This window comes from Ischnura elegans, chromosome 7 (assembly GCF_921293095.1).
Source record: "Ischnura elegans chromosome 7, ioIscEleg1.1, whole genome shotgun sequence".
In the NCBI taxonomy this organism is placed as follows: Eukaryota; Metazoa; Arthropoda; class Insecta; order Odonata; family Coenagrionidae; genus Ischnura; species Ischnura elegans.
Genome location: NC_060252.1, coordinates 81,300,678 through 81,318,398, shown reverse-complemented (window position 1 = coordinate 81,318,398; position 17,721 = coordinate 81,300,678). Strand labels below are relative to the sequence as shown.

Genomic DNA, 17,721 nt, shown 5'->3' with positions numbered 1-17,721 from the left:
AAAGAAAAGATAATGAGGAATGTTGATTGTAAATGTGTCAGTATACAGAGATGAATGAAAATTAAAATGCCTTGAAAAGTTCCATAAGCACTACTGAAATGAATTAATCTCTAGTAATATGAGGTCAATTTAATTGATATATATATATACGCACCCAAACTGCCAAAAACAGCCCTGAGTAGAAGCATGTGCACCATTGTGATAATGCTTCATGATGGCGCTTCCTGTCGACAGATTTCTTAACTTACTGGCTTCGAAAACTCTGTAACCGAAACTACTCGACTCGACATTCGTAATGTTACTCGAATCACTCGAGCCGAGTATCAACTACTCGACTAGACTCGAATTTTCGAGTACTCACACATCCCTACGGTCAACGTTGTGGAGCGGGTTATAAGCTGATCCCGTGTGCGGTATATGAAGATAGTTTTTTCTATTGTTTGCTGCTACATATGTATGCATTATCATACCTGATTTGTTCCTTTACCGAAAACTCCTGCCATGTGACCATGAATTCCAAGTTCCAAGTTGCCCACTTCTGTGGGTACTATCCTTCCCGAGCGACGCCGTATAGCCTGCTAGTGATCTGCACGAATATGGAACTCTCTCACAGCCCAAATAAGAAGCTTTACAAACATAAATAAATTTAAACATAGCACACATGGGTTACCGAAAAATGCCTCCTTAACTTAAAGTTGAATTCCTCTTGTTTATATTCATTTTTAGCCTAATTATTATCATTATTATTGCTATTGCTATTAATACACATGTGAATAAATGGTTAACCAAGTTTAGAATTGTGGTAAATCGCAGTGTTATCCTAATGTTTTGGTTCCTTCAAAAAAAATATTGTTTGTTGGACACTATTATCATAACGAATTATCACCTTAGATTCTTGTAATTAGTCTGTTATACCTAAGTACGATTCTTTTCTTTTTTTCTTTTGTTGAAAATATTGTTTTGCTGAATTTTTTTCATGCTCTGCACTGGCTGCATTTGTCTGTAATTCTATTTATTTACTTCTTTTCTTCTATTTATCTACCAATGGTGAAAATGTAAAAAATCTGTACATTTTTTTCTCAAGGACCTCAGGGCCCACGAAAATGGACGAAATTATTATTATTATAAAGTTATTTGCAGAGGTTGAAATGCAGTAAATAGAAAACATTTAAAAAAGTACATTTTGATGTTTAAATTTCAATGTATTCGTATCACCAATTTTTAAATTTTAAACTCATCTACAAGTACATAATAATCCGCAAGCCACCTCAATAGAATTATGGTGAGAGGTGTCAGGACATCAGCCTAACCAACAGTTATACCCCTAAGAGAATGCAAAGAAATAATTGGGTGGTAATTGTGGGTGATTTGATTGCCTGAGTACCGCCTAGTATAAATTACTATCGACTCAAAAAAGGTAGAACGCTGAACTTAAGCATTTGTATGAAATTCTGCTGAAACTCAATAGGGTCGTGTAAAAAATCGGTGTACTCATTGTATATCCGACGACAACAATGAATCATTGAACAATGTTTAAACGCAAACGTTTAGCTTCAATCGGTCGAAAGAGTGAAGAAGATGACACGAAAAACTACAAGAACGATGAAACGGTTATCTTCTTCATCTCGTGACGGCCAAAATATTTAATTGAAGCTCTTCATTGCTTTTTTATGGAGAGAACGGCATCTTTGCTCTACAAATAGCTATTTAAAGATTATTTTTACCCATTCTTTTTCTATTTTTAAATGGCCAAGAGGTAGAATTCAATTTGCGAGGTGTAAAAAAGTACATGAATATCGAAGTTAGGTATGCTATATGGAAAAAATATTTTCTAACTTTTCATGTAAGGGAATGTTGATATTATTCCTCTTATTTAAAATGAACCACAAGGACGAAAACACTCCGCGGCATTGCACAACCACCAAAATGAAGCTATCAAAATCGACCCTATGGAACTGCGATAGAATTTAATACAAATGCTTGAAGTTAAGCGTTCTACTTTTTTTTTCGCCGATAAGTAGTAGAGTCCTATATTGTTCGGCGGAGAAATGATTTCCTGTATCTATCCGGTTAGAAAAGTCTCTCTTTTTTTCATCGCTCGTGTCGGATCTAGAAAAATAATGTGGTTCTAGGATTCAGTATTTCGTATCGCTCTGGTAGATATCGGTTTTTAATTCCTAAACCAATATGAGACTAGAACGTAGCCTCCGATCCCCATAGGGCAAGGGTTTTCAACCCTTTTTAACAACCCATGGACCTAAGATCGATTTCATATCTTCCGGAGGGCCACATTGTTCCACGTCACTTTACCACAACATCAATAAAATAAAGAAAAACGTAATTTCAAAGTGCAGTAATTTTTATTGGTTGAAAAGTTCAATCAATAACTGCTATTTTTGACATTGTTTATTTTTGACGAGTGTGACGATATTTGTTTTTATTTTTGTATTTGCTATACAATATTTTCTTTAGCCTATAGGGGCCATAAGATATAAGCCGGGGGCCGTGGGTTGAAGATCCTTGCCCTCGCAGCTCCCAGCCTAATTCTAGTAAAAGTTGTGAGACGATCATTTCCTCATGACGTTCTGGCAGTTAATGGAGATCAATAAATTTGGCATCACTGGTCCGTATGTTGTGGTAATCAATCTAGATTTTATTTTGACATTTTTATGCTTTACTACTCGTTAAAGACTTTGAAAGCCGATGTAGTACATCTAAGAGGCCTTTTTCCACTCTCAACAGTTTATTCAAAACTGTAGGTCAAAAACCTTGCTTTGGGAAATCGTTCCAAGGTCCTTTTGGATGACTTGTTGATAAAGTAGTTCAGATAAAGCCCATTTTTTATTGTTCCCCTCTAAAGCGTCTACATGTGTCACGAGGAAGTGGCTGTGCGTTTTCAGATAATAGACGAAGAGCAGAGATATTTTGAGTCCTGATGTACTTGTCTTCATCGTAAGACGATTTTGATGAAATAATAACATGCTTACAGTACAAAAAATCTTTTAAAGCACCCCTAATTCAATTTTTCTATAAGGTATCCATTATTTGAGCTTAAGTTAATCTTTTTTGAAAATTAATCTTTGAGCTTTATTAAAATATGGCTTAAAGCGAGTATCAACAATACGATTGCGCCATCTCACTCATTTTGAGGTTGTTTCAGACAATTATAATAGCACATTTTCGTATGCCCTTAATCGTTTAATGTCCTCAAAAATCCAGAGTTAAATGTCGAAAAGGCTGAATATCCAAGAAAATCTGTTTTCTTGGTAACTGCAACGTGTATCCCGAAAATGTTTGCGTTGTTATAGCTGAGTCACTAAGGAGTTGCGACTCAATATTTTTTTACAAAAAATGCTTAAAATTGTCTCCTTTAACACCTCGTGAAGTCTTGCAGGTTCCTCCTGAAACATCCTTTAGAAACTTTACGATCTAATAATCGTTTCAAAGGGCTTGAATTGCATAATCATAGCCACCTTTCCGCAGACAGCAATCTTTTTTACTTCGTTCAAACTTCAGGCCATGAAATTAAAATTTTTACACTCTAGTCTGGTAATAATTTCAGTTTAAGGTTGAAAATTTATTGATGGAAAATTTTTGTCACTAATCAATCTTTGAAAGCCTTGTTTATCTTACCTTCCTTCAATGGCCACTTATCTTCAATCCGTTGTGTGTCACTCAAGAAATGTTCCAATATTGCTCTTTTGTTTTATTGGTTTCTTTTCGAAGTCATTTATTCGGGTTCTATGTTGCGGTCTATTACTAAAGATTTTTAACAGTTTTAATTTCCTACACCTTGAATGGTCTATAAAAAACATTTATATTTGAAACATCTAAAGTTATATTTTATGGAAGGAAACAAATTTTATTCGCTTTGTGAGTATTTTTTATACTGCCAAATAATATCCTATGTAGCCAAGAGAGATAGTATTTCATAAAAATGGGCTTCACTTCTTGTCTGAGCAGCTACAATGTAATCCCAATTGTCAGTCAGTCTTTGAAAATCATGTTTGAGGTGTGAAATGGTAGTAATGTAGCGAACTTTCTCATCTTCCGACAGTTTTTCAACGAGGAACCAATTCTTCATCCATGAAAGTTTAATTTCCCCTTGTGATTTAATATTTCAGCCTGCTGAATATTTTATTGTCACTTCTTGTCTTTGCGGAACAAATTTGAGTGCTCCAATCGTGTTCCAAATACATGGTAAAAGGGCTTGATTATACTGCGTAGTAATATTTTATTCGCATCTTCTATGAGAAAAATTCAGAAATCACCTTTTAAATAAAATTTTGTAAAATGTAACGAATCGGTATTAGTTGTGGAGTCATTTTTGAAGCACGCTGAAAGGAGTGTTCTGCTATTGCTTATGCGCATGCTTCCACTTGGTGCACAAGGCCAGCGCGTGGCATCCTTATCATCTACGTGCTACAGCTTCTTAGTGAATATGTTGAGCTTGCTGAATTCGTATGTTTAACAGATATGAAATTGATTATAATAAGGAAAATGTTTTAAGTGGACAGAATATTTATGACCTTAGCTGAATTCATTTTTCTTTTGATTTCATCTTATTTTATTTAATAAACATACGTATATTTATATCAGCAAAACTATGTCGAATGATGGTGTAATAAATCTGGTAGGATTTTAATTTATTTTACATTTATTCATTTATTAAAGAGTATCAACGAGAAACAAAAAAACTAACAATTCCTTTTTTCCAATATTTTCCAAGTGATTATTATTTGAGAAGCGAGCAATGTACACATTTATGCAGTAATATGTATATAATACGCTTATTTCATCATTGCCTGTTTAGTAGGATTCGCCGTCAATGTTTTATCCCATCTGAATTCAAAGAAACTTGCGCGACTGCGCGTATGGAAAATGAAAAAAGGTCTGAACTGTCGGATGCTTTGTAAAAATAGGATTTTTCGGAAATCGGAATTGAATGGAATTAAATAAAAAAACTGCCTAACTTATTAAATAATAAGGTTTCTAGGCTATTTTACTTTTACTTACACCACCACTTTTTTTTACATAAAGCTGCCCTGGTTTCGATAAAAAATTTTGGGTTTTTCTAAAGAGCAGTTAGAAATTTAAAAAAATATTGGAAGCCAGGACAGCACTCTCATAAAAGATTATATTTACCCATCCTTTTCCCCTTTTCTGGCGTCCGTTTCAAAATAATCGCTTTCATTGTAAGGTAACTAGGTTACAATAATAAGATAAATGCATAATAATTTACGCCTGAAGATGATGATTACTCATCAAAACTCGAGTCGCTTTATGTAAGTAGTGGTATAAGTAAAAGTTAACTTATTAAAGAATACCAGGACTAGGCACGGTGATATCTTTACGGAGCCACCCGCAATGCACAAATTGTGCGAAAAATCCAAAGTCCAAATAGTCAAGAGCGACCGTCTCTATGTGGTCAAAGTTCGGGCTTTGCTCTCCGGCTGTGCGCACGATTTTATTTTATTTATTTATTTCCATCGCCCCGAAAACAGCTCACAAGGCCTTTTACATCGGAGGGTATAACATAAAACAACAACTATCACACACAACCATACCCTGGATAGGGGCAACCTACCCAGGCGGGACTCGAACCCGCGACCTTCGGTTTGGCAGGCGAGGACTTTACCCCTCCGCCACCGAGGCCTGCACTTGGACTTTGGACTGCTTGTCGCATCATATGCTCAGCAGTCTATACCACCTTGTCCAGTTTAGTCCTCAAATTTCCATTGGGGTAAATTACGCCTAGGTAGCTTAACTGGCTAAATCTCTCGGCCGAAAATCGAAGGATCCGGGTGTGAATTCTGATGAAGGCGAATAATATCTTTTCTCGGTGGATTTTTCGCAAAATTTAACTAGCCAAGAGACCTTACAATGGAATACCACACGGATAAGAATGGGATAGTGAATTTTCATAAATACTTCCATGCTGAAAAGTGGCGCATGAAGTATTTCCCCTACCCCCCATTTATTGGATACATACACGCTGAAAGACTGATGAATTGAGCTGAGCCCCTTCAAAAAAATCGTTTATTATTTTTTTTTTCACGGCGTTATGAGGATTAGAGCAGATATACGTAAGACGAATCACATAAATTCTTTTCTGGGAATTATATAACATCTTTTTTTAATGGATGATATAAATCAACAACAACAATGGATAAGAAGAAGAAACGTGAAACCAGAATAAAAAAACAATGGAACATAACTTTACGCTGAGGAGAATATGAGAAATAGCTCAATTCAACATTTTACAGGTGTGAAGTACCAGAGTCATCGTCACCTATAGTGCTACAAGTGGTGAATGGACTCTTCTTAAATTCCTTTCGCTCCAATGGATATTTTTGATTTGGCTTTTCTTTTTTTCCCTACGAGACGCGAAAGCAGTTCCTGCCAAGTTTTGCTAGGAATTCCTGAGCTGGCAAAAGCCGATGGTGGAATGAATGGCGCCTTGCCTATGCACTAAATTCGTCCCCCTGAACGAAGTATTCTCCTCTCTGCTACTGCACGAGACGGCTTCGCAAGTTATCACTAACGTAGACGGTGTGCTGTTGACTTCTTAAAAGTTGGTACGCCACATTCCATTTACATCTCATTGGACATGTTTGGAAGTTATGGCTGGAGAAATTCACTATATTTTTTAAATGCTAAGAACGTATTTCAAATGCTTTTACCCGAATACCTTATCTCGCATTAGTCTCAACTTACTTGAGCATGTCCAATTATTATTGACCTAATGGAAAATACAATTTGTAAATGAAGTAGTGAATTGGGATGCGATATATTAAAATAATTCATTACTTTGTTTAAACGTATCAGATTGTTAGTATGAGAAGCATTTGTAATTCTTTTTATTTTCAGGTGTAATAATAACAATGTCATGCGTGCTTACGGCTGTCAATGCATAATCGTGATTCAATAAAAAATATTGAATACTAGAAGGTCACCAGGCGCTGCTCGGGAAGGATAATATCCATACAAGTAGGAAACTTGTAACTTGGAATCCATGGTCACATAGCAGGATTTTTATGTTTTCTCTTTGAGCGTATCAACTCTCTCGGCAGGATGCTAAATTGCATAAGCTGCATCACGTGACGTAGCAATCGGTGATGAAAAAACGACGCTAAGGACGCATCGGAATCAACCAAAAGTAGCAATACGGGATTCAATAGTATGAAATGCAACTATGTACTACCTTTGCCATGCTGCCGTATGGAAACGCATAACGGACCGACAGGCAGACAGACATCCTCTTATATATAGTTAGACAATGGTGGGAAAAAAACCTGAGACGAAAAAAATTCAAAATTCATCATATTATGAAAAATCTTCTAATTAAGAATATGTCTAACACTCTTGAACCTAAAGCGAAATATTTATCGATCTTATTAAATCGATAATATGAGCAGCAATGTACGAGGAAAACGGCAATGGAATGTGTATTTTGTAGAATACAGAATACGCAGAATTCACGATGGATCAAAATGAAAAAAAAAGTTTACCTAATAAATGAATGGTGCAAAAATAAGTTTAAAATAATAATAAAACGATTATCTATATAGTGCTATTGTAACGAATGATTAGCTCTCTGAGAGCCACCTCCTTGGAGCGGCACTGGCGAGAAATGCCAAACATATTTAAAGTAAATGTACCATCGTAGATATAAAAAATTCTGTTGTGTCATTTTTTGGCATGTGAACATGCTACATTTTTAAATTCACTTTCATTATATACATTTTTAGCTGCATAATAAATCTTGACTTATATTCTAGAGTTTACTTGCTGAATAATTATTTATTTGCACAATTAACTGCCCCAAAGCCGATGTTTCGGCTCGTTGCGCTTTTCGGTTGAGAAGCAAAAGCCGATATATCGGTCCGCGGCACTAATAGGGTTAAAATAACCGTTAGTGTGGTGACAGCTGCACTCATGTGCATCTTTATGATTCTGAGTTCATTCAGCTTCCACGGTGAAAGATCTTAAGCATTTCCGGCGAGTACTATTGATGAAATTTTATCGGGTTTGGTTCGAATAATCCACGACCTCGATTATTTGTAAAATTGGGAATACTTTCAACGCGAGAGAGCAAAACGAAATGTTTTCTCCAGATGCTGGTGCATTCGCACTTGTTTGGGGGGACGGTTTTGGTTCCATGCCAATTAATGAGTTTGTTGCCTGGCGGCAGGTGTTGTTGAGAATTCCAAGGTAGCGTCTTCTATCGCGACTGGATCACGGCGAAGGAGTCGACTTTGGCGGAGAACTCGAGCGATGTCGAGGAATGTCGTTCCTTCCTCTCGTTCCCTCCTCCGGTAAAGTATTCTGTCCTCTAGTTTGTTTTGACTCGTTTAAACTATTAAGTAATGACATCAAAGAGAAAATCCAAATGCAAAATCGGTCATGACTACAGTACCCTTCCATGATTACTCAGGTGGTTTCAAATGAGCTAGTTCGCATACAATTCATTAGTGTATACACATACATGAATGCATCAAAACAAAAATTATTTGAACTACCTTTTGAAATAATTACAAAAAACTTTTTTGAAACAAATTACCAACTTGAATTGCGTTGAAAATTGCCACTGTTTGATCTGCTGCTCTGTTTTGTTTAGTTTTAACGATGTCGTAAATGTTATCGATATAGGAATGTGAATGGTTTATTTTAGACCTATTGGTTGCGTGTATGCAATTGAATACCCATTAGTGTTGATACAGTTAACGCTCGATAACCGTATTATTTTGGTGAATTCACTATGCCGTTGACCTTAAATAGATTTTACTCTAAACAGTTGAAGATGCAATGGGCTCGTTAAACTAACGGTAAAAAACAGCCAGATATAAATTCAATCAGCGTGATGCGGAACGAATTAAAAGTTTTTAATGCGATCTCTTTGCCCCAGTATTTCATTGAGTGAGAACCTTTTCAGTTAAAAAACAGCATCCGAGGGCATATCGCGAGAAAATAAAATGAAACTGCCTTGCGGCGCATTAAATACTTGCATCGTTACTTGGAGGAAGGAGCACTCAATTATTCTCGCGCTCACTATGCTCATTTTTCCCAGAGTTCACAAACTTCCTTCGTATCGTTGTGCTCAAGTAATTAAAAAAAAGCCCTCCTCGGAGAGTTCATATATGGCGGTCTGTGTATTCTTCTTCTTTTTCTATCCCCCTGACAGCACACAAATGTGAGAGGAAACTGATGTCAGATGGCTCAGGATTAAAAAGAGGTTATTTTGACTGCTGTGATAGGAGTCAGCTTGAAAATGAAAAAAAGTTTAGACGAAGGAATAACATATGTATGCATATCATACATATATGTGTGAGTGCAACATTATTTACGTTTATTTTTCTCATTACGTGAAGTTAAGATGGTCGGTATCTGTGCGGAAAATAACTAAGACTTTTGCGATCCATGGCTGGAACGAGAGCAAAGTTTCTCAGAGAAGAAAAGTTTTCCATTTTCTCCCCTAAAAAGCACCAACTTTTTGAATGGCATTTGTCAGTGGCAACTCCCTCTGTGAGATTTGACCTCAATTTTTCATAGGCTCTTTTTCGGAGCGGCTTCTCTGGAGAGCGAGTTCGTTATTCGTAGATATGAATTAACGAATACTCTCTCAGCTGTAGTGAGTATACTCCCTCATTGACTTGCTTAGTGGCTGTTTAGAACTACGAAATAAAGTATGTGAAAGCTTTTGACGGCTATCGAGGCAATACCTTAATCAACCCTTATTACTTCAGTCTATAGCCATGTATAACGCTTCGAGATTTATTATTTTCCGGTAGATGTACATTTCCTTGTAGATGAGTGTTGACTTCAGTTCTATAATTAAATTTTGGCACTAAATGGAACACTTTTATTTGAAAAAATGAAATATTTTTAATACACTTCCAAATATCTTCGCAAAAATACCAAATAATTATTCATTTCGGTGCCACGGCTTGCGTTGCGTGTCTTTATCCTATTATGTTGGGCTACTAATATTATCTCCGGCATATCCGATCTATTAATCTGAACTACAGACACATTAAAATTTGAGTAAATCTTCATCGACTCTATCGTACATTGTAAGAATCATTTGGTTTTTCAATCCTAAAAGAAGAATCCTAAACTTCCCAATCACCATCTTAAACTTCAAATAAGTAAGTGTTGATGTAATGATTTCATGATCGAATTAGATCAATTGTCCATAAATTTAAAAAAATAGTAGAGCACTTCACAGCTATCCACTTGCGCTTTAAGTGCAAGGTTAATATCCTACATGCTATATTAAGTATAATCCCACTGGAATTTTGAATCCAAGAGGTTTATCTCCTAAGTACCGTTACTCATTGTCCCACTACTAGCAATTCTCATGATTATTCGAGTTAGAATACCACTTTGTTATTTTCAGGCCTTGCATCTTCTTTATTGTATTCAATTTTATTGTTAGCAATTCATAATACATTTAAGCTTTCATTTATTGATTAGCATATAAGATAATGGCTAAACTGTTATTTGCATAATGTGCGGCAAAATTCATCCGGATCGATAATTGAGTAAAAAATACACGCAGTTGAACGTCAGAGCGAATTATTTGAGATAAGTCCGTGGGCATGAATGTGGCGATCGTAGAGTCAGGCTGTTTACGGCCATTTAACGAAGGCGGATGCAATGGCTTGGCTGCTCGTTGAAGTATATTGCCGGAGGCGATGGAAGCTGTATTTATCTTCAGGAAGGGTAGGGCGCAAGGTGAGATTCATCTGAAGCTAATAAATATAATCCATCCCCATCCTCTAAAGCTTTTTTCATTGTTGCGAGACCAGACGAGCAATTGCCCCTTTCAACTTCATAAGGATATAAGTCCATACGTGTATTTATCATTATATATAATAAAAAGAAACCCTTGAAAACTTAATTTACGCTTATTCTGCTATGGACATGATTTTTATGGTTCAAATTCATTTATCACGAGTTAAAAACGATAGATTCATGGTAATATACATATTATGAGCAATGCCATGGCACGTAAATGCCACGCGCAGCTTTAGGCCGAAGAGATTCAATAAAATACTCATTTTGTTCTTACGATACAGCATAAATAAAACTAGAATGTTTAATTCGATTACGGATGGATCATACGATTAATTATTCATTCTGTTCGGACGTCGAATACTGATTTGGACGATATTCATTCTGTTTCGTGAAACTCATCTGTCATTTATTTAATTATTCCGTTCGAATTTGATGACTAGCTTGAGGAAAATAACTTGATATATTCTTTTTAAAAATTCGATTGATTCAGGAATTTCCTTGATTCATTTACTTTTGCAATATGCGGATTAAAGGGAAAATAATGAAGAAATATAGTTTTAAAAATGTAAAAATTTGTATTTGAGCAATATCTTTAAAGTTTTTTTAAGGCCTGCAATATAAGCAATGAAGCAAGAACTGAACCATTTATTCATAAACAAAAGAAACATCACTTCAGTAAATAAATGAATAGGGAAATTCACCTGGAAACAGCTGAATAATGCATTTATTAAATAATAATGTATACCATAACAGAAACTCACCTTGATAATGGTTAATAATTATGACTTCTGAGTGCATAATTTACATGGAAATAAGACCATTTTTCTTTTTAGAGCCACGCTGAAATGAATCGTATTGAACAATAGCATGTCTGCCTATATTTTTCATTTAAATTGTGAGAATCGATTTCTGGAAAAATTTAACCACCATTCTTCTATGAAAATATATAAATCGTAAATTACAAGTATTAATACATAGTATTTGCTATTCCTTTTTCTTCGAAGTATATATAACTTTATATTTCTCTATGTTCTACTCGTGCTTTATCAGAAACCTTGTTAATATGGTAGCAGGTGATGTAAACGTCGAAAATAAAGTATCAATTTCCTTTTAACCCTGAGGAAAATGCGTAGGCCAATTTATAACCTTTCACATCAAATACGGTGATGGAATTAGCTATACATTATTACTTGATTCACATGGGAACTTCTGGAATTCCCCTCTGTGACCTTAACCTTGTGAATCGCACGGTTCCTTCGCTACATGTGAAACCCACAACCAACAGACTTAAGAAAAAATGTGGGTCTCATCCCGATTTAGCTTCATGTCATGGAGCGTTAAAATCATATGGTATACTGATAACAAAATCTGAGGCTCCTTAAATATTCGTGGCTAAATTGCCTCCGTTGTTAAAAAAACCGTTCGTATAGCCTAACCAGAAGTAAGTGTACATTTGTATATAGAGTAGGAAAATATAATTTACCACTTTTCAATGTCTACCAGTGAATTGCGAGTAGTTTTTCTCCCATTGTGAAGGAAGATTTCTTTTTTTTCATACTCCCCCGGAACTCGATTCCTATTCGAATAGGTGATTGCATTTGAATTTGGCATGATAAATGTTTAGAGGTCATCTGATAACTATAATGAGTACATTTTCCGATGAATGGACACCATGAAAAATTTCCTTTTGCTTCATTCATGAATACGAAGAGAATTGACAAAATAAATCTTCAAAATTTCACAAGAGCTATATTGCCAATATACTTCCTTATTTTTTCCACTTTACTCTTTAGTTTTTTCTTTCAAAAAAGTAATATGGCGGCGGATGAGGGAGGATTTAACAAAAGAATCAGTCGACCGAGTCGTTCCCATGCAAGACAAGAACTGAACCATTTATTTCTTAGACCATTTAAACTACTCTTCCGTAGCTTATATGATCTAAGATTAATTCTTAAAACAAAAGAAACATCACATCACTAAACAAATGAATTAGGAAATGTGCCGGGAAACAGCTGAATATCGCATTCATTAAATAATAACGTATTCTTTAACAGAAAATGACCTTGATAATGGTGAATATGTATGACTTCTTAGTGTATATTGACTGGGAAATAAGACCATTTTTATTTTCAGCGCGATGTTACAATGAATTGCATTGATGGCATCTTCTCATTTTTTCTCTTCGCAGTCACTCTTCAAGGCTCCCGCACCCAGCATGCCACTAACAAATTTTCCGGCTTTATGCTTGTGGTCGAATCGGCCAACGGCGGCGACTCTCTAAGCGTCGGGCCGTACGGCCGCGCGTGGGCCGCAGCAGCCGCTGCAGCCCAGGAGGCCGCCGTCGGCGCCGGCGGGCCGCATCACAAGCCCCTCTCTCCCGTCGGCAACTTCCAGCTGTTCGGCGACGCCCTGACAAAGTTCAGCGAGCGGTGCCCCAACATGGTCACCCAGACCTCTTCTATCCCCAAGTCGGAGATCCAAGTGCTGTGGGCCGCACCGGCTGCTGGCAGTGGGTGCGTCGTCTTCAGGTAAGACTTAATAAATCCTCGAATCCCTAAAATAAATTTTCTCCATAGGCCAGCTAAAAAAAGTTTAGTTAGAAATATCTTATTCTGATGAAATTTATCTAACTTTTCGGTTCATATGTAACTTTGAATATTTAGATAACAATGACCAAATCAGTTTGATAAATTCTATCAAAATGGCCTAAGAATTTCGATAAAAACTACTCGAATCTAAAGGTTAACAAAACCGACGTAGCGTACGCTTACGATAGATTTTCCACTCAGAAAAAACATTCTTCTGATTGAAAATCGTAAAATAAATAAGTGTTTTTAAATTTTGTGTCAAGGTTTAGGTATATTTAAAAAACTACTCCCTATCATACCAATTTGATAGTTTTTAACACATTTTTTCCGTGCAGTTTGCCATCATAAGTGGTTGGCAAGTATTACCTTTCCATGAATGTGGAATTGTAATTTGTTAGCATGCGTAACATTTTTAAGACCATGTGATGTGCAGATGGGAATCCTCTTGCATGCTGCATATTGGTGATTGATCACCCCCTGCCAAACATCCTTGAGATGGCTCGCAGGGCATTATGTAGATGCAGATGAAATTTATGTAATCTCCTGCAAGTAACCTTTAGCTTGTTTGGCAGGGGATAACCATTGGTTATTATTCAATGACCAGCATGGTATAGGTTCCCTTCAAGCACACTACACGGTGTTAACAAATGTAAGTAGTGTAATCACCGCCCAAGGGTGCATCGCTCCATAAAATTCTGGACTATAACGTAATTAGACGTAAATAGAAAGCCAAAATTTGCCAGCGGTCAGTTATTAATGCAAGTATTTCCATGCAAGGTTTGAAGAAAATAAAAATGGGAAAAGAAAACATAGCAAAGGGAGTCAGTATTTCTAGCGAGAATGGGAATGGGGGAAAAACAAAACAGTCTGTCTATCTAGCAAGTGCTGCCATCGATTTAATGGATTGATAAACCGTCACTTTCCCTGATAGTACGAGGAAACATAGACATCACTCTGCTTTGCAGTCTATTTCCTATGCCTTCCTCTAAAATCCCTTCAGTAGGGAGAAAATAAGAGAATCAGCGCAATCCAAGGTCACTTCCGCGTAGCAACTGCGAGGAGAGGCGTCTCGCTACACAAGCCCCTCCCCTCCCCTCCCCGCCACCAACATTCGAGCGACATTACGTCATTTCAAAAACGTGAATTGCAATAACCAGTCGGCATTGCATCACCCTGTTGGTGTCCCGCGTACGTGTCTCCCCCACCCTTCGCATTTCCTGGAGACGCAATATCCCCCCGACATTGCATCACCCAACACGTGCGGTTGCAACGTGACTCCTCCCACTCCCGCATATAAATGACTCCCGAATGATTATTAGCTCATTCAACGTTACCATGGTCTCCAGAACTGTCGCTGAGCTGCAAAGAGATCCCGAAGCCTCCCTGGAGCACACCAATCTCCGGGTGGAGAAGCAGTCAGATCCTGATACTTACATCGTATACATCCCTCATCGAGGCAAAGATTTTGTGCTCTCGGTACCTTTTAAGGCAGTTTATTACTGTGTATTCCGACACCAGAGAAAGACATTTGAAGTGGTCGGACAGAAGGTGACCTTCTCCGGCTTCGAGAATGAGAATGGGGTAGTGGAGAGATTTAATGTAACTACTCAGGATGACATTACCGATCCGGAAAAGCGTCGCCTCGCGGAAGATCAACACCCAATCATCTGGTGTGATGTGTACGAATGCATCCGGCCTCGAGTCTACGCAAAAGGAGGAGGTGGAATGATTCAAAGTGATTGCATTGACGGTCCAAAACCTGTGTGTTATACAGACCATAGACAATCAAAAGTGGATTATGGTACCACAGAGGCTACGAAAGGTACCCGTCTGAGAGTGATAAAGTTTGTACTCAAAATTGAATATGATATGTATATTTATTGAGAATAAAAAATGTCTCAAAAGATTTATGTTTTTTTATTAAATAATAACACAGGGTATAGGTTAACATTTTTTTATTTCAACATATTTTATTTCGTATACACCAATCAGCCAGCTTAAAACAATTTTTTCTGGCACACTGTAGATTACCATCCATATGAATTTCAATTAAACATCCCTCATTTGTAGTTAATTTTTTTAACGAGGGACATCCATAAATTTCCAGATTAGCCACACAAATTCCCTCAGGAAGAAGACTGGTTAAGAAAGACGCTTTTTGTGCACCCTTGGTGAATAGCAATTTGTAATGCTTTGTGTAGTTGTGCATTATGTTCTCCAAATCATGATAATCTACGTCTCCAGAATATTCTTTCAAGCCATGATAGTTATTTCTCAACCAGAATGACTCTTTTGTAGAAAGCAGTCTCTGTGGCAATTTAAATAGCCACGTATTACAGCATTTGTTCTGTACAGCGATGATTGCCAACTCCTTAACAATGAAATTCCCATCGCTGTCTGTAAATCCTTGAAATTCGATAATGGCACTCATCGCGATGTATGTCCAACTTACAAGGTTTTTACGCCCAATGCCAGGGGTTGAACTTACATCAAGACCTTTTAACTTACAGAACTCTCATTCGTGCCAGAGGTTAAAAAGCCTTTCATTCACACACAGGCTATTCATCAGCCGAACCATACGTTATGAGTGCCATCTCTAATTCAAGACGTTCAAAATCACAATCCGTGATATTCTTTGCTAGTTTGGTGGCGAGAAAATGTCTCACTTTGTCACGACCATTCAACAGTCTCTGGAGGAAAAGATCTATCAGCTTGAAGAGTTTCACCAATGCAAACCACTCTTCTTGCTTTAAATTAAAGGTCTTTTTAATAACCAAATGCGTCTTCCCAAAGTAATTTGCATAAGACAAACAGGAAGTTAAAAAATGCTTTTCTCCTTTGTAAAAGAACAAATCCACGTCCTTTTCACAGTTCAAGATATTTTTCCACTCGCTTTGTGAAACAATAACACTTTTTTTTCCAACTTGATTAAATTGCACGACTGATTCAAAGTCACTGCTAGGATCGTATCCAATACACACACTCTTTGTTTTTGCACTGTTCAAGTAGTACACAGTTTGAAGTACTATATTCTTAAAGTTGTGGAATGAAGTAGGAATGGGATGTTCAGCAGGTCTCTTTCTCTTCACCGGTGGACGATGTAGATCCGAGGTCTCCGATGTCTGCATGACGACTGATGTATGGTGACGTTATTGTCCTTATTTAGAGGTTGATGACGGAAGAGGGGTGGGGGAACATTCATCAGAACATGGATCGACTTCCGCCTTTAGACGGTTGTACTGAAACCATTGCGCTAATGAATGTGCATCTCTCAATGCACAGGTACTATTACGCAATTTGTGACAAGGATTGAGGCAGGTAAAGGCAAGAAAGGAACATTTTTCGGGAGGGGGACAGTTTAACTCTTTTTCGAGAGAGATGAAAGTGCGCCCTGTGAGATCGGTCAGGAACTCACACTCTGCTTCGCTGAATGCGTAGAGAGCGGTTGCACCATCAGTCATAGCTTCCAGGGTAGATGAAAGTTCGGCGTGAGAAATGAATCCCTCGTTGAAGGAAGTCTCATCTCGTTGTAGGGGGTCTGGGAAACGCAGCTTCTTTCCTCCAGCGGTGAGCTTCCCATGTTTCTTGAAACTTCCCCAAAATAGACGATTTGAATCAACGTCGACGGCTGCAAGCTCCGTCACCCCGCCTTGGCTATAAGTCACAGATACCACGATCTGCATTCTGCGACAGACTCTTCTCAAATAATCAACTCCTCCTCCTGCTCATCATATTTATTCGGGAACAGCACCGCTGAGCTCTGGGATGACATTTGGCCCGCCTCACTCGCTTGAAGGTCTGATGAAACAGCTTCAGAGCTCGGCAGTCGTTGAGATGAGGGATGGTGTGATAAAAGTGTGTGAGGAAATTGTGTAGTGTTTCACCTAATGATTTACTAGCGGTATAGAGGCAGCAGTATTCACCGCAAATATCCGATCGAAAGCTTTGAATTTGAACGCGGTTGCGAGTGACTGAGAATGGCTTTAAAAATTTTTTTATATTTGAGACAAAAGGAGGTAAACCGTACGAATCGAAATACTCGGCCAAATGATTGTGTAAATAGACTGCAACCCAGTGCGAACCTGGTAATTTAGATGGATCTAAATTTATTATATAAACCCCATTTTGTGGCGATTTTGGTAACCTATCAGATGCGTAAACTCCGCGAAATATACTGAGTGGTCTTAGTAACCTGTTAATTTGAATCCCATCCATGACTAAAAGTTTGTGATAATGTTTCTGTTTTTATCAATTTCTAATGTTGCATCATACTCTGAGAAAAGTAAACAAGTAACCGTTCTCGATAATTCGTTTTCAAATCTCGCCTCTATTC

At 37.4% G+C, this 17,721-nt stretch overlaps 1 protein-coding gene across 3 annotated transcripts in view; it reads left to right on the top strand.

The window, feature by feature from the left end:
• LOC124161841 (spondin-1-like) overlaps positions 1-17,721 on the top strand; it is a 265,009-nt gene that overhangs the window by 123,468 nt on the left and 123,820 nt on the right. For all 3 annotated transcript variants that reach the window (XM_046538057.1, XM_046538056.1, XM_046538055.1), the window contains exon 3: positions 12,989-13,328. In XM_046538057.1, the coding sequence (XP_046394013.1) occupies positions 12,989-13,328 (340 nt within the window). The remainder of the gene's footprint in view (positions 1-12,988; positions 13,329-17,721) is intronic.